Source organism: Lampetra fluviatilis, chromosome 3 (assembly GCF_964198595.1).
Source record: "Lampetra fluviatilis chromosome 3, kcLamFluv1.1, whole genome shotgun sequence".
In the NCBI taxonomy this organism is placed as follows: domain Eukaryota; kingdom Metazoa; phylum Chordata; class Hyperoartia; order Petromyzontiformes; family Petromyzontidae; genus Lampetra; species Lampetra fluviatilis.
The window spans coordinates 19,932,216-19,952,921 of NC_136277.1; the positions used below are offsets into that span (position 1 = coordinate 19,932,216).

Genomic DNA, 20,706 nt, shown 5'->3' on the forward strand with positions numbered 1-20,706 from the left:
AAAGGAGTGAAGACAGCGGCGGAGTGTTTACGATGTGGGTCGATGGTGCGGGATTTGTGGCCGCACTCGCAGGCCGTCGAAACTTTGATGCACCATTTGTGCATCAGGTGGCCGCATCGGCCATGCCCGGTCCCGATTCGGTTGATGGTCGACTGTTAGCGGCGTATAAGGTTGAAACCGGGAGGTTTGATGGTAGGGTCCTGTATAAGATGTTTATTTTTGACGTCGGCCGCAGTCCAGAAAACAACAATTATGGGTAAACGCACTGCGGCGGCAACTTACTTTGATAAAGCTCTTAGCTAGATTGGACGTCAATTACGGTACTTATAACACTGAAGCTTAACCATATCAAAACATTATAATTGACAACATTTTCATGGATTTTATATTGGCAAATTTACTGCATATTACGAAATTTCATAAACACAAATAAAATCATAAAACTGAAATCCAAAACACCTTACATTCTTTAAAAAATTCTAGATTAGCTTTGGCACGTAATTGATTTACATAAAAGTTAAACTTGTTTTCTGTGAACAGAGATATTTTTGGTATTGAAGCTTAATATCAGGCTGGAAATTCTACACTTTGAAAATTAAAGGTGGAAGCATTTTCTCGGCCTGTCATGGTGCATGCACCCTTGGGCTGCCTGGATTCAATTGGTGAACTCCATGGAGATGAGCTGAAAGCACGATATTAAATTCAGTGAAAATGAAAGCAAATATATAATGAGAAAAAATCGAATTAATATGTCAATTATAAAACATAATGCATGATTGATGTGTTAAATATATTTTAGGAATGCACCGTTCTCTATAAAGTAAGGAAGGTTTGCTCTTTGCATACAATTTTAATAACCTTGATCTATTTGTACTTTAACAATTACTATAAAATCACGGGAATGTGACCCCGTCTTTAAATGAGCATTATTTTGCATTGCCTGTGATGTATATATGTAGCCCTTTTAGTCAATGCACTGTTGGATGAGGGCCTCCCCATGCTGAGTGGATCGTAAAGGGTTATTACACCATACTTCACCACGCTGGTCAGTGCAGGCTGGTTAAGGCGAGGATCATAGATGTACAGATAATGATGCATTATGCTGCACTGCCCTCTACTGCCCAGCATGCAGCCCCTAAGCCTCTAACAACATGTTGTGCGTGGTGATAGCCCACCCGAGACCCACGTCATTTGGGGGAAGGGTGAAGCAGTGGTAACCTCTACACTTCAGCTAGAAGGACCTGGGTTCGATTCCGGATTCGGGCGCCTTTCCGTGTAGAGTGTGTACTTTCACCCTGTGTTCTGCATGGGTTTTCTCTGGGTTCTCTGCTGTCATATCACAGCTAAAATATATGTTTATATACGAGCAGCCCACATGTCCTTTAGGCGTGACCATCATCCCAGCATCCCATTAGCACGGTTGGCTATGTACGGTGCAAAAGAAGGTTCCACGTACGTACATCCATCCCTCCAACCAACCAGCCAGCAAAACCTTTTTATATTATCGTATGATAATAATGTATCTGGTTGACGAAACTTCCCGAATCTGAAAAATCACCTGTAAATTACTCATTTGGGATTGAGTAATTTGGAATTACAATTGGAAGTACATTCTTGATTTGAAAATAAGTTGAGTATAATGTTGTATTGCCAATGTTGGTCTGACATTCTAACCATGAGGGGCAGGACGGGAATGGTGTGTGATGAAGGGAAAACTGGAGATAAGCAAATAATTCAGAGCTCAGGGATATTTTATAAAACATTTTTAAAAGACTGTGATTTCACATACATGAAATACAAATATTGACGAAGATTATGAAGTCAGCTACCCTTAACACATGTTGGTCTTGATAACCGTACACGAAGAACAACACATCATGCATAAACACAGTTGTACACGCATGCATGTACTGTATATATATATCTCTACGTAAACACACACAAAGCACACAGAGACATAAGCTTGGCGCCTGTAACATTCACAAACTTTCCTCAGCTGTTTGAAACTCATGTTGTGCTCTATTAAGTTATATTCCAGCCCGTGAGAATTTAATTCTGGTATGTACGCATCTCAAAACAATACTCCTTAGCATTCCTTTTAATGCAAATGGAATGGCCCCAAAGAATTAATGTTCCATAACATTCCATCAGTAAATAAAAATGGCAATAGCATGTGCTCAGAGTGCATGCTGGTGGCCATTACATAACTGTAAAATATGTAGTGTACATTATAAACTGCATCAGATGACACAACAGCGTCTACTGCGAAAGCAATGCAATATTGCTTTACTATTTAGTAATTACAATGATCAACACCGTTCCACCATACATCCCAAGTCTCACTTCAGCCAGGCCTAATGCAACTGCATTATTCTTAAGGGCCATTAACTGTCTGCATCTCATAGAGGTAGGGTTCCCTTAATATCGGTTATGGTTGGATATCTTTTCCTTCATTTAAATAGATCGGGGGGGGGGGCAGGGAAATACACACGTTTGTACTTTTAATACACAATATACAAATAATGTTTTGACAGCCCCTTATTTGTGCAAGTGTAATAAACGACTGGACCACGATGTCTGGCTCAGTGTCCTTTATTCGGTTCGTGCTGTACACCCACACGGCTGTCTTTACTCTGTAGCTTCTCCACGGTGCTGACTCCAATGTCGGCCCGATCCACAACAGCAGCTCCGCTGCTGTTTCTCTCACACAGCCCCCTCTGGCTGCACTCGCTGCAACTCCTCTCCCTCCGCAGCTCTGACAGCCTCTTGCTGTCTCTCTCTCTCTCCGCAGCTCCTCCTGGCAGCCACACCGCTGCCTCTAACATGCAGCCCTCTCTCTCTCTCTCTCCGCAGCTCCTCCTGGCAGCCACACCGCTGCCTCTAACACGCAGCCCTTCTGGCTGTCTATCTGCAGCTGCACACCACTCCGCAGCTTCCTCTTATCTTCGGGGTTGGCTCCCGATGGCCGTCGGCGCCCCCCCCTCTCCACACTCGCCCGCGTGGCCTCACTCTTTTCCGCTCACACCCCGACTCCCTTCCCCTTCCGGTTTACCCGCTTAAGGACCCGAACCTTCCCCCCACGTCACATGACTCCACCCCCCGTGACGTCACATCCGGAAGGTCGCTTACGCCCGCATTACACCACCCTCCCCCGTAGAAAAATCCCAGCCGACCTCGGCTGACCAATAGCAAATCGTAATGCGGCGAACCGAGCTTCCCCCCCTAAAGGACACTAAGCATACAATGTAACAGCAAGAACAACAACAACAACGCAATTAACATCAACGAACGTACAAAAAGCATGCAATAAATACAACTGTAAGAAAAAAATAACAAGACAACAACAATCAACGAAACGTAAGCGATTTGGAACGTGTGCGGGTCGCCGGCCCGTCCCGGACGGTCGGCGGCCCACTCGCAGAACGGGAACGCGATGAAAGTCGAGGAACGACAGGGGGTAATCCCCCTGTCGCAGCTGGAAGTCCACCGCCGTCCCGTGTCTCTAAAGAGTTAGTCTTGGGCTTGTCCTGTGACCGTGCCCGCAGCTGGGTCGGAAGGGCTGCAGGGCTCGAAGGTCCCGCAGACCTGGCAGGCGTCCTCCGAGCAGGGCCCCTCGTCCCCCGCAATGTCACGGCCGGCCTGTTTCGGAGGATCTTTAGCCGACTTGACCGGTGCCGAGGCCTCCTGCTGCGGCGGAGCCGGGAAGCGGGCCCAGCAGTCTCTGGCGTAGTGGCCCCTACGCCCGCAGCGGAAACATTCGGCCTCGTTGCGCCGAAGCGCAGGCCTCGCCTCCTGACGGCCCCGTTCTGGTAGCGCCGCGCGCGGTCTCGGCCCGCCGCGTCCCGTCCATGGAGCGGAGGCGGCCGTCAGTTGTTGAGGGCCCCGGTCATCCGGAACATAGACAGCCTGCGCAGGGTTCCACCCCAGCGCATCCCCTTCTTTGACGGGCCCCCCCGTCCACGCCGTCACTTGTTTCCAGCGACGGAGGTTGAATTGCGCATCGAGACACTTAGCAGCCGTCCGGGAAGTTAGCTTCTCATGCCCACACACAGGCATGGGGATCCCTAGATCCCGAGACAGCTCCAACATTTTCCCTAATATGAGAGGCTCGAGCAGGTCCTGTGGCGTCTCAGGATAAGCTGCCATGGCCAGCTCCAGCACCGCACCCCTGAACGCCACGGGCGACTCCTCTGGTGCTCGTTGTCGTTGAGCGAATCGCCGATGCGCATCATCTGGTGGCTCATAAGCATCGGCCATTTCTTGAAAAACACCACATAAAGTTGCCTTCTTATCGGTCGTTATGGAACGGAAGAATCGGACAGATTCGTCGTCCAGGAGAGTCGGCAACACCTCCAAAGCCTCCGCATCGGTCCATCTTGCTGTGCGTACCGCCGCCAAGAAGCGGCAGGCGAACGCGCTCCAGTCCCCACCGACGGAAAATTCTTTAACCGTTGTAAGGTGGCGACTCCGACTCCTCTTCCCGCCATCTTCCAATGGTGGTGGTTGTGATGGCAAATTCAAAATGGCGTCGGCCCGCGGCGTGGCCAAGATGGCGGTTTGGCGCCACGGAGCGCGCAAAATGGCGGCCTCTTGCCGCGTGGGCAATGGCGGCGGCAGGACAGGCAACGTGGCGGCCCGCGGAGCACCACTTGCATCATCCATCGTCCCTGGCGCGACGAGATGGCATAGATGCGCCAGGACGTCCTTAAGTGCCTCCAGTTGTACCGCCATCGCTTGCCATCGTTGATCCGCGTCTGATGATGTCGACGGACCCGCCACCGCGCCAACATCCTCCACTCCCGTTCCCGTGGTCGCCTCAGCCGGGCTCTCCTCCACCACCCCAACAGGATCCGTGGTTGGAGGGAGTTCGTCGTCGTCGGACGAAGAAGCCGATGCAGGCGCCGGATTAACTTTCTTCCTCACTTGTTTCGACATGCCGTTGCACTTCCGACACCAGTGTAATAAACGACTGGACCACGATGTCTGGCTCAGTGTCCTTTATTCGGTTCGTGCTGTACACCCACACGGCTGTCTTTACTCTGTAGCTTCTCCACGGTGCTGACTCCAATGTCGGCCCGATCCACAACAGCAGCTCCGCTGCTGTTTCTCTCACACAGCCCCCTCTGGCTGCACTCGCTGCAACTCCTCTCCCTCCGCAGCTCTGACAGCCTCTTGCTGTCTCTCTCTCTCTCCGCAGCTCCTCCTGGCAGCCACACCGCTGCCTCTAACATGCAGCCCTCTCTCTCTCTCTCTCCGCAGCTCCTCCTGGCAGCCACACCGCTGCCTCTAACACGCAGCCCTTCTGGCTGTCTATCTGCAGCTGCACACCACTCCGCAGCTTCCTCTTATCTTCGGGGTTGGCTCCCGATGGCCGTCGGCGCCCCCCCCTCTCCACACTCGGCCGCGTGGCCTCACTCTTTTCCGCTCACACCCCGACTCCCTTCCCCTTCCGGTTTACCCGCTTAAGGACCCGAACCTTCCCCCCACGTCACATGACTCCACCCCCCGTGACGTCACATCCGGAAGGTCGCTTACGCCCGCATTACACAAGTACTAAATAGGTAGGCCCACCTACGGTCTTGAGGGCGATACAGGAGTGAGAGGAGAATGTGTGTGTGTTGTGTCTATAGTCACATATGATAACACTATGTAACACGATTTTTGTTCCTGGGTAGTAAATGTTATTTTTGAATTGCTTATGCCTAAAAAGTATAGAAAATGGCTATTATTCCCCACAAACTTTGCTTTTGTGACCAGGACTTTACGTGAAGAAAGGACACAAATGCACACCACGTTTTCTCATTGAAAATTAGGTACATATCTAAATATCACTGTCCTGGTCACAAAAGCAAAGTTTGTGGGTAATAATATCCATTTTCTGGACTTTTGAGGCATAAGCAATTCGGAAATAACACAGGGACAAAAACTTGTTGTTTTAGTTACACAGTGTAATAACTGTAAAATGCAGTACATATTCACATAGAATTTCCAATAATTCGAAGACGAGAATAATTACAAATAGAAACATAAAAAGAAAATGATTGCCAAGGCAGGCGGGGGAAACATAATGCAAAGCTGCAGGGGCTGCTCTACGTGATACCACGAGGTTTTCAATTAGCTCCGGCGACCGTCTCCGGCAGGGTAATTGGAAGTGACCTCACTGTAACAGCCAACAATATTTTTGATTGGCCGCAATGCCTCTCCCCTTTGTGTGTCCACAATTTGATGTTATTTTTACATCCAGGGCACCCAAAAGGTAAATGTGTACGTCAACACACAGGCCTCTGTGGAAAACACAAAAGAGGTTTCGTATTGCACGGCACAATATGTGCATTTAGGGTGTGTGTATATATACATACTTGTATACATGATTTAAACGTTATGGAAAATATAAAAAAAATAGAAAGGATATAATGAAGAAATGTGTTTTTTCTCGTAGGATCACGGGGGGGAGGGGCAGTGGCTTGTGGTGGCCTTCATCCAGCAGTGGATGACTGTCGGATGAATATGGTGATGAGGAATGTATTATTAAGGCTATTTAATGGAAATACCGTTGAATACCAAGCACTGGAATCTCCACTGAGCAACGGAAATGTCCCGCATATGAAGCGCTCTCACACTTTTATTGCCTTTCTTGCTGCATAAACCGCTCGTGTGTGCGGGGGTTGCTTTACAGCTGCCTCTGTATAGGTAATGCAATTGGTACAGTACATGCACGAGGGTTTGTCGTGCTTTTTTTTTCATTTGCACCTTAAAATACCGTCATCTCTTTCCGCCTCTCTGCCCTGTAGCCTCCCCTCTGGAATAATTCTTAAAAACGAGAAAAGAAGCCCCTTCTCGTGTTTTTTTTTAGTCATTACTATGTGTGCCTGTCGCCCATTCGTTTAGATCTTGAGACGCATTCACATTCAGACACGTTGCATTGTCAAGCCAAACTCTTTTATATCGCAGGTGAATATTATACGGAGCTAAAGCGTAAACGCAATATTACATTGGTGTACCTGTATTACTATCATCACTATCATAACATTGATATTACTTCTCTATATGCAATATTCTATATCATACACGGGATAAAAACACTATGGATTATTAATTTTGCAAATAATTTCCGATTTAAAGATTTTCTCATATTTTATAGACATTGTCCATCTACAGATTTAAGGTAATAAATTAAGTGTTTATTTCCCAAAAAACATATTTGAGCAGATTACCTGGCAGGCGATAACAGTCAATGATTTTCATGAATTTCATATATGAGTATAGCCATAAGCGTTTACGTTGTATATATTGTACAACCATCAATTCAATAACATCAGATTATATGACCACTGACATTAAGCGATTAATGTAAGTAATTCATATTATTATTGCAATTCATGAGATTAAACAACAACCATAGATGACATTTGCTACCATGTGGTAGAGTTGTAACTATGGCACTTGTGCCAGGCTAGGTGGACAGTGAAACCACGCGAAGAGTCGTAGACTCGCTACTGGCAGGAGGTCACGGGACAGACCCAGGTGCCATGGGTTAACTGAGATGACTGGCAGAGGATATAACATAGGCATTCACGCAATGTATATGAATACATCACAATGGACTCTGCAATGTAGTAATTATGGTGCAAGTGGATTATTTTAAGACGACACGGTAGATATTTGTAGAACGATGGTAATCACACACTGCTGTGAACCCTGCAACCCAGGTTAACAGAAATATCTCAACTGGTTCTCATCCAGGCCTACTTTACCAACCCACATTGGCCGGCGTGGTGAGAGGTACGATCAAACAACCTCCATGGCCGCCACGGCATGCTGGTGGAGGCATTCATCCAGTGGTGAGTTTGACAAATGGCTGAGAATTATCTTTATACTGGTAAGAACCTCCTGGTTACACCAGCCCACAGGGGATTATTGTGTCCGTCCGTCCTGCATCAAAAAAAGGGAGGGGTTGGGCTGGGTGGAGAGGGGAGGGGGAGGAGGGGCTGGGTGGGGAAGGGCTGGGAGGGGAGGGTGGGGAGGGGCTGGGTGGGGCTGGGAGGGGAGGGTGGGGAGGGGCTGGGTGGGGAGGGTGGGGCTGGGTGGGGAGGGGCTGGTTACCCCGTGGTGCCCTTATAAAACTCAACGTTTAACCTACTCACGCCGGCTTGTGCCCGCCCTCACAGTCGGCCATATGTGTGGAATACACCACGCCGCCGTTGGCCCTGGCCATTGACCGAGCAACCCAACGTTCCTACCCGCTCCCTCCGCAGGAATTTGTTTATTACTATCATTATTTTGTGGCGATATATGGTTGAAGCATTGTTGATATGAAAGTCTATCATTGGGGTGGGTTTACAGCTTGCGAAACAAAACACTTGGCAACGGTTAGGACACCACTTGCTGCAGCCATTACTGCGATGGTGTGCCATAACATTTATCTTCCAAAGAATCATTCACCAGACTCTATACGCGGCTGACAGAAACCAACCTGCTCCAAGGAATGTGAGCGTTCCATTAAACCACCACGTCCACTCTCGAGATTTGGCACAGCGCAATTTGACGAGACGCTTTCTGCGCTCATCTTGGCAGCCGTTTCTCCATCTCCGATGGCTCTCGTGTCTCTCTCTCAGTTGGTGTTGCCATGCAGAAACTTAGCCACACCTGCACCATCAAAGCCTTCCTTTGTGACTTGCACCTTGGTTTTAAAAAAAGATATAAAAGAGGCCTAAGGAGTCGATTTCTCTTTTTTCTTTACGGTATTGTGCGTTTAGCACCTGCTTATTTCACACTCTGATTTTTGTTTACGGCGATTGCAATTCAATCACAATTCGTGCTGAGGAATTCACCTGCAGTACGGTCACGTGTTTCTTTTCTGCCTCGTGGCAGTTGTTCATGTCGTGTATGGTCGCGTTAGTACAAAATGTACATATGCTGAAATAAGAATAATTCACTGCTGGATGAAGGAAGGCATCTCCACGTTATGCCAGTCATGTTGGTGTTATGACAAAATCAACCCACACCGGTCAGTGTAGGCCAGTGAAGAGGGATCCCAGGACACGTGTCACTTTCCACTGACGATAATCGTGGTCGTTAAGAAAACTCGGAGGTTCAATTGAGCCGTACGCACACGCCGATGCTGCCTCTGCTCCTCTGCCCTCACATCTGCTGGTGTCATAGAATGAAGAGGAAATGTAAAATGTGTTGACAAAGTAGATGTATTTTCATTGAATATATTTTAAAAACACATCTGTACTGTGCTAGAGTAAAGTACAGCTTGTATTCTCAATCCACTGCTGGATTCAGGTTTCCCCACATCATGTCTCTCATGAGTGTTGATTGACCATACTTCACCACGCTGGTCAGTGTGGATTACTCTATACACTAACCATGTTGAATTCACGAAGAACAGTTGTGACGTTTTAAGCAAATAACTAATCCATCTCCATTGAGTAATTACATTAATTTTCATTATTGTAACCCTATTTCGCTGTGTTTATTATAATCTACACCATAAGCAGTGCAATATGATTAATCTGAAGATAATTTTGACAAAGTTAATAGGTCTATAATCCTTGCGAACTATTAAATAGAATTCATGTTAGGCTACACATTTTATGGCAGGCTCATGGTGAGCTTCAGTCCCTCCTATCAGCACCACCCGCATTTCTATAGCCACACTCCCTCCAAAGACAAAGATCCCCCGTATAGCCTGAACAGACTGTTGGGACAAGTGCTGTTAGCGAGCACCTATCAAGGCCGGCACGGTACACGAGGGGGTGGGTGGCCAGCACCATGCCCGGCCGCCTTTGTCTCCCTAGTGGCGATGTTTACACACCGCACCAGGCACTCATTTGAGGCCGAGTACACCTAGGGGAGCCACAGGACCGGTTCAGATAATCGTCACTGGGTGTTGGCCGTGAGCGGGAATCAAACTCGGGTTGCCAGGTTCGTAGCGCAAGCACGTTAACCGCTACACTATCACGCTCACCTGCATTGCCATACTACCACATCCACTCCACCGCTAGCCCCGCCCACACAGAGCCCACTCACAATTCTAATATTGGTCCCGCCTACTGCCCATAGGCGACACCTGCTTGAATTGATAATTTTTAAATAGAGATGCGTGGAGTACTAAAATAAAAATATTTGCATCACAGAGCAGTAGTAAATGTTATCAGGTGACATCCCATCGTCTAAAGTACTCTCTATTGGTTAGCACCACATGTATAATAATACACGACTAATTTTGGCAGGGTTGTAACGTTTACATGTTTGTTTTGTCTTCACAGTAGATAATATTGGCGGACTTACATTCTGAAATTACCCTTATAAGCATCTCTCTGACATGTTGCTCAATGTGCATATACATATATGCAATGGTGTGTGATTTGTAATGAAATTACATTGAATTAACGTCGATGAGGTGGTCCTATACTGATGCATTGAATCTCTCTGCCATTTTATTTTATTTTACCAGGTAAGGCCCACTGAGCTATGTAGCTCTTTTTCAGAAGCGACCTGGCCACAAACAATAGCTCAACAAAGTGGTTTAACACGTGGAAATTTATAGCTGCCAAACATTCTAGACGCATGTTTATAAATGTGGAGGGAAAAACCGGAGGACCCGGAGCAAAATCCACACGACCACAGGGAGCGCATGCAAACTCGGGATCGAAACCCGTGACCTCTTGCATACCAGGCGAGGGAGATAGAATCTCGCCGCCGTGATGACCATGATGCATAGATTCATCGACTAACATTGATTCCTAAGCTTATGAAACATGCAACCCATTGCATGTGTAAGAACTAACAATTATTTTAAACGCGATAATGTTGCATGCCATGAGATATCAAAACTTGACCTGGATTTCAAGTACATCCTCTTAACCAGAAATGTGACTCGTTCAACAAAAAGGAAAATTGTTAAATCACTGTCCACATTTCACCTCTAGTTATAACATTAACATCAGTTCCAAGACATTTTCAAATAATCTGACAACTGACATGATATCTTATGGCAATCATGATACCTCGAGGTGCACCGTGAATAGTGTACGCAGCAGCAGCAGATCGATCACTTGCATCTCTCCTCTCTCTATAGTCTCTTCCATGCTCTTTTCTTCAAAGGCTGAGGTTTGGAATATTAAAAATCTGTCCTCTCTACATCTTTGGTCAAATCGCTGCCTTCTCTCTGCTCACTGTTTTTTTTCCGTCTAGATTTTATCATTTTGTTTATTTGGATTCCTCTCTCCCCTCACCTTACCCGCTCTCAATGTGTACGCTCTTTTTCTCTACTGTTCATGTTTTATTAATTGCCACTGTATAACGCACATTCTCATTAAACTGTGATGGGTTTTTTTCATTTACGTGAAAGCTATGGACAAAGACACAAATTGGTACACAGAAGCAGCTCGAATACCCTTTAATTCACGGTATGTTGGCACTGCTACGTGTACAGTTATTGTGTAACATTTGCATTTGCGTTTTTCAAGGTGAACAAATTCTGCAATTCATCTTCACACATTATCAAGTAGAGTACTAGCAATCAAACTATATTGCAATACCCATGGTAAAACAGGTTGTTTTGATTGTTCATGAAAATAAGTGAATTTTACTTTGCAACAAGCTACCGAAGCAGCACCACACTCACCTTTGTGCGCCCGAGCATTTACTCTGATCCAGCATGCGGCATGCACTGACAGAGTAGATGTTATTAGCCTGGAAGTTCAGCACACAGGGCTTGTTATCTCCACAAAGCTCAGCCAGAATTCAGCATGCATTTCTGGTGCAATCAAGCAAGTACCTTGCATAAAAGCAATTATCGCATAAACGTGCATGCAAGTTATCGCGCAGCGAAGAACGCATTAGAGAGTGGCGTAATTATATTTGACAAGTCATTTTAGCTCCGGAGTTCTGAGATGTACCAAAGAGCAATTACGTATACTATTTAAATGAAGGGAATGAACATGCAAGAGCTTAATTACTGCACAAATGTCGTTTTGTTGGCAATTCGTTTTCGTGATAAGCAAGTTAAAGCGCACTTCTTTTCCGCGCGTGGCCGTAGCGCTGAACTCCTACTGCGACGAGGCCCATGCCATTGCTGTCACCGAAAACGAGCGTCGAAAACGGCCGGACGCAAAAACCCGCCACGTGCACCGACGGCGCGAGCGCTCCAATAGACGACGACGTGGCTCACCGGCTGTGACGGCGAGCCGCCGCCCCGCGGGCCCGCGCCACCGTCCGCAGACGGCTCGGTGGACGGCTGCGTCGGCTCCGGTGGCGGTGCCACGTGCACCAGGGGCTCCTCGAATGTCACGCGCAGCTTGGTGCCCGATAGGCTCTTGCCCCGAGACGTCGGCGACTTGAGGGCGCTCTTGGGGCTGCAGCGGCGCTCCGACTTTGGCGAGCGCAACTCGGGCGTGGAGGCACTCGACGACGAGCCGCCCTCCGTCTGCGCCGTGCCGCTGTCCAGCGAGACGGAGCGCGACATCTTGGGGGCGGACCAGGCGCCAGGGTCGCTTCCCTGGCCCGCGCTGTCTGGCGACGAGGAGCTCTGGGCCCTGCCTCCATCGAAGGCGTGCTTTTTGAGCACAAAGTGCAGGTTCTCGCCTTTCTCCACGATGGGCCGTGGCCTGGGCCTCTGCTGATTGACTGGCGAGCTGGAGTCTGTGCTGGAGCTGCTTGAAGGTCTCCCGTCCGAGGGGCTGCCGCCGACGTAGCCCGGCCTGCCAGCACCAGGGCCAGCTGCCTTTCTGTTGTGCAGCTGCCTTTGGATGAATCTTTTTTTGTCTTTATCCGGAAACTCGAGTGACAGCTTCTCATCCTTTAGCATCTGTCCAGAGATCTCCTCACCCAGGAGGTTTCTGAGCACCGTATCGGTGTCCTCTGCCCCCTGAAACAATCCCTGGCCTGCTTTGGGGGGTAGATGGCTGCCGTGCCCGCCCGTCTGGCCGCCAATGGGTTTTGCATTTACAAGTTCTTGTGATGCGCTTCGGCCAACGCTGCTGAGCTGCGTAGATTCTGGAGAGCTTCCCGAACTCCTGCTGTAATCAGGCGACGATCCAGACCACCTGGCAAAATCAAGATGCCGTAACAGAAAGAAAAAAAACCCTTGGCACATGGCACAATGTTTATATTACGCAGCGTAACTGTTATTCTGCAACTGCATGCAATTACAATGCCGCATGCGATTAATTGAAATCTTAGGAAAACAAACCCAGGGAGAATTCCCAAAGCGCGTGCAGAACAAATTAAAGCGCTCCTTGGTGAATGTTAAAAAGACGCAATTGAGCAATGTGCTGATTGTGTGTAAAGTGAGCTCCTGTTTACGTTTAAACGTGAAGCGGTGTGTGTGTGTGTGTATGCGACGCGTCTCTCCCCTTAGTGGGCAGATGTGCAATGTTGTTACCGTGCCGGGTGGACCTTGTCTGGAATGCTGGCCGATGCCTGCCCACCCGTAAGGACCTGCAGTTGGCTCTGCAGCTTCACAATTTCAGACGTTTTCCTAAAATAAATGTTATGGAAATTCTATCAGTTTCCCCTCATTGCACAGCATGCACTTAATACCCAGAGTTAAAACAAATCAAAATATGTTTTGTGCTTTTTCGTTTTAAAAGAGGGGACATTTGATTATTGAAAATAGGTATAATTTTACATTAATTTCAAAAATTGGCATTAAAATTCCATACACAATGTTTATTAACAAAGACAGGTAATACAATAACATGTTTTCATAATATGCAATTGTTATTTTAATATTCCCTTAAAAAACAGAGACACAACTAATCTTATCAACTCTGACAAGCGTCTAATGAGCACTAAATAATAAAAACTAAACCACATGTGTACTTTATGTTTCTAACTAAAGTTTCCAACAACTCAACGCATTTACATTAAACAGCATCATGTGAATGAATGGATTCAGACAGCAATGACTGGGAAAAAGCCCAGCCAGTCCCTCGGGTTGAGGCTGTATCGGAGTTCGAGCTAACTTGCACCTAACAAAATGCCCTCACAGAGTTAATTGTGCTGTTATTCCCACACACGTGGCTTTGTAGTAGAACAAAGAAAGCCCCCTGTATCTATGTTTGGCCCTGCAAAGCACCCGATTACAAGCATAACCTAATAAACACCCGAAACCACACGCCTATCACCATGATATGAACCCTGAAGCTATGCCCGGATCCAATGGAAGGAAGGTGTAGGGAGGAGTAAGGTCTGCCTTTATTTCCATGAGGACTTATTTTTGACTATTCACCACCCAGGTGTCCAGTCGAATGCAGTGCCACGTTGGCGAGATGTTAACTACCTTGCCTGGTATACAGGAGATCATGTGTTCGATCCCGACCCCGACGCCTGTATATTTGGAGTTTGAATGTTCGCCCTGTGGTGGTGTGGATTTTTCTCCGGATCCTCCGGTTTTCCCCTCCACATTCAGAAACATGCGTTCAGAGATTATGGCTACAGTACATTTCCACGTGATAAGCTATTTCACCGAGCTATCATTTGTGGCCGGGTCGCTTCTGAAAAAGAGCTTTATAGCTCGGTGGGCCTTACCTGGTAAAATAAACATGTATATTTTTATTCAACGTTTGTGCCCACGGGCTGATCGTGGCTGCTCATTGACCACCAATCACTGACCCACCACCCTGTTTCCTTCTCACACCACACACCTTGGCAAAAGAAATGTCGACAAAACCGAGGCTCAACTTGAAAATGTAAAACAAAAAATCCAGCCTCACGTCATAACAAAGCGTGCTCAAAGTGAAATTTATTTTACAGCAACAATTGCTGATGTGGTTTGCATATCCTGCTTCATTTCGGGCTTTACCTTGTGTTCGTGATCATTGCCATGCAAAATATTAAACTGTGAGTATGTCTCAGCGATACAGCTCAGTCTTTCGTACAAGCAATGTGCGATGTTGTAATCTGGTAACCATCAAGCCTCCTTTCCTTTACCCTCGAATCATACATTAATCATCGTTATATTCAAGATTCAATTATTCGAATAATTTCAAGTTGAAAACTACTTTCTGATATTGACTTTGGTGTTATTGTAGATAAAAAAAACATCACAGCGGCTGGTTTCTTTTGAAAATTAAAGGGCACTTACATATGGAAATTGCAGTAATCATTCAATGTTTAATCGTCCAATATATAGTCATTTATCAATGTTGCTTGACCATAATAAACAAAAAGCTCATTATGAAACAAAGCACAAATGTGGGTGTGATAAAGTATGCACAGGAATGATAAAAAGTCATGCCTAATTGCATATGTGTATAGTATTACAAATTTGGCAAGGAAATTAATGGAATTTCTTCTAGTATATGAACAAAAATTAGGTCTGTAACTGTAAGCCTTGGTAGTTATTTACATTAGCTCTGCTCTTTATGTCTATAATTACAATTATCACTGTAAAAAATCCAAGTGAATAATAAAACAGAAAATCAGGGCACTTACATATACGAAAGTGGCAGTGAAATTATGGTTACTTAAAAACGGACATGGCTTCAGGATGTGCCCTATCCTTTTTTTTAATAATACCCCATATACAATGTTTTCCCAGAAGTATCGTCTTGTGCACCCTATATGGCAAAATCTTAATTGTAACCCATCAGAGGTCATTACCAGCTTGGATTATTTTGGGGTCTTATTCTATTATTCAGTTTTGTGATTACTGGTGCACGTGAATGGCTAATAATGCTGATTAGAGGGTAAAATGCTCAGCATTCATTTGAAGAGAGCTAGAGAGCCTCCTTTAGTTCCTGAATCCCTTTAGCGATACGACAGGACCCACGTTCAGATGGGATTGCTCATCCCTTCAAGGAGAATTAAGTGAGAGAGCTCATGGTCACTCACTCTCGGAGTTGCTTGGTAAGCTTGACCACCTGGGATGCCAGTGACATGCAAGTCTCCACCACCACCAGGTAGCGAGCGCACGTCGGGTGCCTGTGCTTCTCTGCGCACTGCAGCGGCTTCTGCCCGACTTTGTTGAGCGTCGTCACACTCGCTCCGTACTCCACCAAGGTCTGCAAGCAGAAGTGGTCGCCGTCGTTCACATGGTCATTATTATTTATATCGCACCTCCCACGCAGCACAGAAAGTCAGCAGACTCCCACAGGCCGTATTTCCTGGCGCGCTGAAATATCGCAGTGTAACGACGGATTGATGAGTTGAGAATTATCGATTGCTAAGGCTCATGATACACGTGATCGAATTGCGTGTGTAGCAATAAAAGTATATTTGTTATCATGCAAATGACATGTAAATGATATGTCAATGATGCAGTTAGGCTAAATTGCACTAACTAGAAATGTTTAACACGTAGGCTTTCACGACCAATATCATCCATAATACAGTTTTTTTGTGTTAGAGCGCGTAAATATATAAATGTGTCGTTAAACCCGCCACCACCCGACACAGCCAATTAGTAAGGTTTGTCACGTAAACAGAACATGCCAATTCGTTACTAGTCCAGCATTTACTAGTACAACATTTCCAATCTGAGTACGAGATTTTGCCAGTAATTACAACTAGCTTCATCAGGCGACAGCCACATTTGTGGCCAGATTTGTGGCCAGATGGGGATGTATTTGATGCTTACATGGCAATGGAATTAAGGTTTAAAATCAGCCTGAGCGAGTTCAGCACTTGATACAACAGGCCTCACAGACATGTATCAGGCCTTTTCTATGTCATTTTCAGATGAATTTAAAGAATGGCGGATTTATACCTGCTCTGGCTGGTCCCGCATACAAAAATTAAGCATCTGTGCACAGGTCACAGCTCACACTGGTGGTTAGAACAAGAATCCCCTGTGGAAAATAATTTTCCCCCAACACTCTCCAGCCAGTGCCCTTGAGATTCCAGAGACAGTGATTACCATTTTAGAGAATGTGCTCCCACCAGCAATGGACCTGACCCCATTACTGCTCCTCAGATGTAATTCTTGTAGACACCGCAGCCGTAGAACACGAGTGACTGGCTCAAATGTTGTTTGAACGGCAACTGAATTTACGGGGCTTCTACCGATGTTCCATAAATGGCACTGCGAGACCAGCCGCGGACACAGCGTTTGCGGTGGATAAGTGCATCTGTCTCCGAGGTCTGTGTCGAGGCAAGGAGGAGGAGCTGTGGCACCTGCAAGCAGGCCAGGTGGCCCTCGCGAGCGGCCACGTGCGCCGCGCTGTTTCCGTCCGGGTCCAGGCCGTCCAGGGACACTCCCTCCTCCTGCATGTACTGCAGCAGCCACACCAGGATCCGCTCCTGTGCCACGGTCAGGTGGGAGGCCGTCGGTGACAGGATACAAATGTGCACGTCACGCTGGACGACAAACTGTCTGTACACTCGTGGGGCAGAACTTCGAGAACGTGTGTGCCTTGGGGAGCCCCGGTGGTTAAACTTCGCACTTTGGGGATTGAGCGGCTTTAGGCTTAATGGTAATCGTCACCATCACTGCACGAGACACGTCTGCTGAAAGTGCTAATGTCACCACTGTTGGAGGCACGAACAACATTGCGCGCAACAGGAATGTGGAGATGTGGTGGACGGTTTGAATTTGTGAAAGCACTCTACCCCCTTGAGTAACTAAAATGGTTACATGTACAGTCTGAATCTGCGTGACAGGCAGCAAATTATATTTTTTGCTGTATGAAAACTTCCTCGAATTAAAAGATTACACGTTATCGCAGAGTTTCCCAATACAGCTGGTGAAGGAATATGTTCCTAATTTTTTTTATTGCACTGTATTTACCTTTTGGAAAATATTCGCCAACGAGGATGAAATCCATTGATATCGATTTGGGGATTTTTGGGTGGCAGAACAAATAGTGCAATTTAAGGGGGGATGTGCTGCTGAAATGTGACAGTATGACATATTCCTTGGGAAGCAGTGCTCTGTGAGAATTTTCTCAGTAACAAGTCACTGCAGATTGATCCTGTCAGCCATTCCAATACGTATTTAACTAAATGTTGAAAATGATTTGTGCCAAAAGGAGACGATGATTAAGCAGTTTTTTTGCATTTCCATTTTGTTGATCAGTATTTCAATCTGCAGGGTTCATAATCACATTTTTAATTAAACTCCGTCTAATGAAGAGAATACCCTTTGGGATCTGAGCCTGAGATGAGTATTGCTTTTGTGGCCATGGAGAAGATGAAATGGATGTCAGATATTCTGTCTCATGCTAAGCAAAGCAACAAGTATCTCTTAATATAGAACATTTCCCTGTTGCATTAATGCATGTGTGTATTGGCATAAGTACAATTATTATTAAAGACACTTGTCAGCACCACGTGTTTCTACTGATGTATTTAAAGAGAGTATCAACACTTCCCAAAAAACCTACAGATGAATAAATAAGTCGCACTAAAAATACCACTGCCTTCCCTTCCCTTTCACAAGCTTGAATGGTGCGCTACGTGTGTCTTGATCACAAGTTGTGAAAAAAAGGAGAGAAAAACAATGACTTTTTTTGTCTAATAAAGGTGCAATTTCCCGTAATATTCCCATGAGTTAGTTGTCCTGTAATTACAATAATCATCCTGCCTTTGGGGCTTCTTTGCCAGTGTGCAGTGAAACTAAGTGATGTCTTCGTTTATCACGGTAATGATAGCCCAGTTATGTCCTGAATGATCAATTCAATGCATGAACGCTGACACATCCATTAACCATTTCTTCAACGGTCAGACTTGAACATCATACACCCTTACATGCACGTGCAACATTTTCCATGCAAATGTTTGCGGAAATATGACAAGTCAGATATGACAAAATGATTACCACGGTAGGTCGAGGTTAATGTCCCGTTATTAATGCTGTTCACATCAGTATTTGACTGGGTGAATTTTTAAGATATATGGTCAAGCTACTGTACCTTCCCTGATTTTAAGTCAACGGTTATCCCTGTATTCAGGCGGATATTTCTGAAGGAGTTAAGCAACAGTGAAGCAGTATGAAAATATGTCATGTCAATTAGCTCCAGAAGCCACCAAAATTGATGAATATTGAATACATGGTTACTTTGCTACCAGGTTTCATTGTCGAGAGACATTTAGAAATTATTCATTGATCTGAAGGCATGCGGTGTTATTTAATTATTTACATTTACACAATACTTGTCGGGAATAATTTCATGAAAATCTATTTTCAATAATTGGATGTCTCATCCGAATGCCTAATTGAAACATTACCATTCTCCCAACTCTGGTCAGACCAGGCACATTTCAGCATTTAAAAAAATGCCAAACAACTGTGTAGAAATACGAGGTATGAAAAGCAGGATCCTTTTAATTATCAACATTTAAGGAAAATGAGGTTTCTGCGTGACGATAAAAATCACGAGCAATGCATGGAAGATGCGTTACAAGTGCGCAGAGAAAATCAATTTGGTCCTATGCACTTGTAATGCACGATAGTGTGTTCGGAGCAGCCGAGCGCTCAAGGTATGCAGATCGTTCTCATCTGTATGCACGACGAGCGCAGGCTCCGTTAAAGAGCGAGACCGAGCGCCTCGGCACATAAAATAACAAAACGATGGCGATCAAAACCCGGCGACAGCTTTGCGACCCCAAAGGGGGCATCTTGGCAGGTCCAAAGCCCCGGGTGATTTAGGATGTCTCCGCAACCCGATTTAACGCGTAATGACATTAGCGGAAGGGCACAGCGTGGGCTCGGGCGCTACGCGCTGCGCTACCTGTCCAAAGCGTGCCGCAAAGTGTATCAGCGCGGGCCTCTCCACGGAGACGCTCAGTTCGGCGCCCGCCTCGGTCTCCGACACCAGCCACATGACGCTCTCCAGATGACCATTCTGATCGAAACAAAGTAGACAGACAACTTGTCACAACGCTGCCGACGCAGCTGCGCGCGAGAGCACAAACAACGAAAGCACACAAACGCGACACACGTTCGTCAACAGCGCCGCCTCAAAGAGGGTGATGGAAGAAAAAGCAAAGCAACGTTTTGGTCAATGACCTCTTCTCTCCGATGTTAGTAATTGAATTTAATAACTTTATAACAATAATAATTGATTCAATTGTTTGTATATTCATGTCATTGTATCGATATATATGAACCTTCATATGAGAAAACAAATTTTAGCTGAACATACCAGGAATGCACTCATATTATTACTACACTTAATCTTGTGACATGCATAACAGTTGAATGAAGTATCTGTCATTTAGGTACAGGGTGGAATGCTCTTGCAAATTACTCCATACTATACTTCCTAGTGTATGCTTTACTGCAGATGGTGCCCTTTGGTGTACCACTATAAGGCAGATTTAGGATCGAAGTTGTAATTATAATTTTTTACAAATGTTCTACTTTTGCCAAAAACATTTCTAATAACTAGCCAATTCTAATGCATATAAGTTTTCAATAAATTCCAAATATGAATGTTACTGACAATCACTGACTCGATTAAAGATCAATATATGAATGCTAATAGAATATACGCTTGATTATGCCAGAAAATGGTACAATAAGAGATTCTAATAGTATATCTGATCGCTATACCAAACAATATCATAAATCATGTTTTTACGTAAATAAAACACATAGCTGGGCGGTGGTGCCTATGCACGTGGCACTGTAATCCAGCACTGTGGAGGCAGTGAGGGTTGGTGGATTGCATAAATGTAGTGACTCTCCCTTTCCCGTGGGTGTCAAGGTGCCATACCCTGGCTCGCCATGGAGAAGGCAGTACAGCAAGTGGA

The 20,706-nt window shown here is 45.9% G+C and overlaps 1 protein-coding gene across 5 annotated transcripts in view; it reads right to left on the reverse strand.

Annotated features, from left to right (window-relative positions):
• The window catches only part of SNCAIP (synuclein alpha interacting protein), a 218,232-nt gene that overhangs the window by 8,792 nt on the left and 188,734 nt on the right, over positions 1 to 20,706 (reverse strand). For 2 of the 5 annotated variants that reach the window (XM_078884670.1, XM_078884675.1), the window contains exons 7-12: positions 19,683 to 19,796; positions 17,128 to 17,253; positions 15,847 to 16,016; positions 13,394 to 13,489; positions 12,182 to 13,055; positions 11,636 to 11,703 (exon numbers count right to left, since the gene is read on the reverse strand). In XM_078884670.1, coding sequence (XP_078740796.1) covers positions 11,636 to 11,703; positions 12,182 to 13,055; positions 13,394 to 13,489; positions 15,847 to 16,016; positions 17,128 to 17,253; positions 19,683 to 19,796 — 1,448 coding nt within the window. The remainder of the gene's footprint in view (positions 1 to 11,635; positions 11,704 to 12,181; positions 13,056 to 13,393; positions 13,490 to 15,846; positions 16,017 to 17,127; positions 17,254 to 19,682; positions 19,797 to 20,706) is intronic. The other 3 variants (XM_078884688.1, XM_078884680.1, XM_078884691.1) reach the window with 3 other exon arrangements.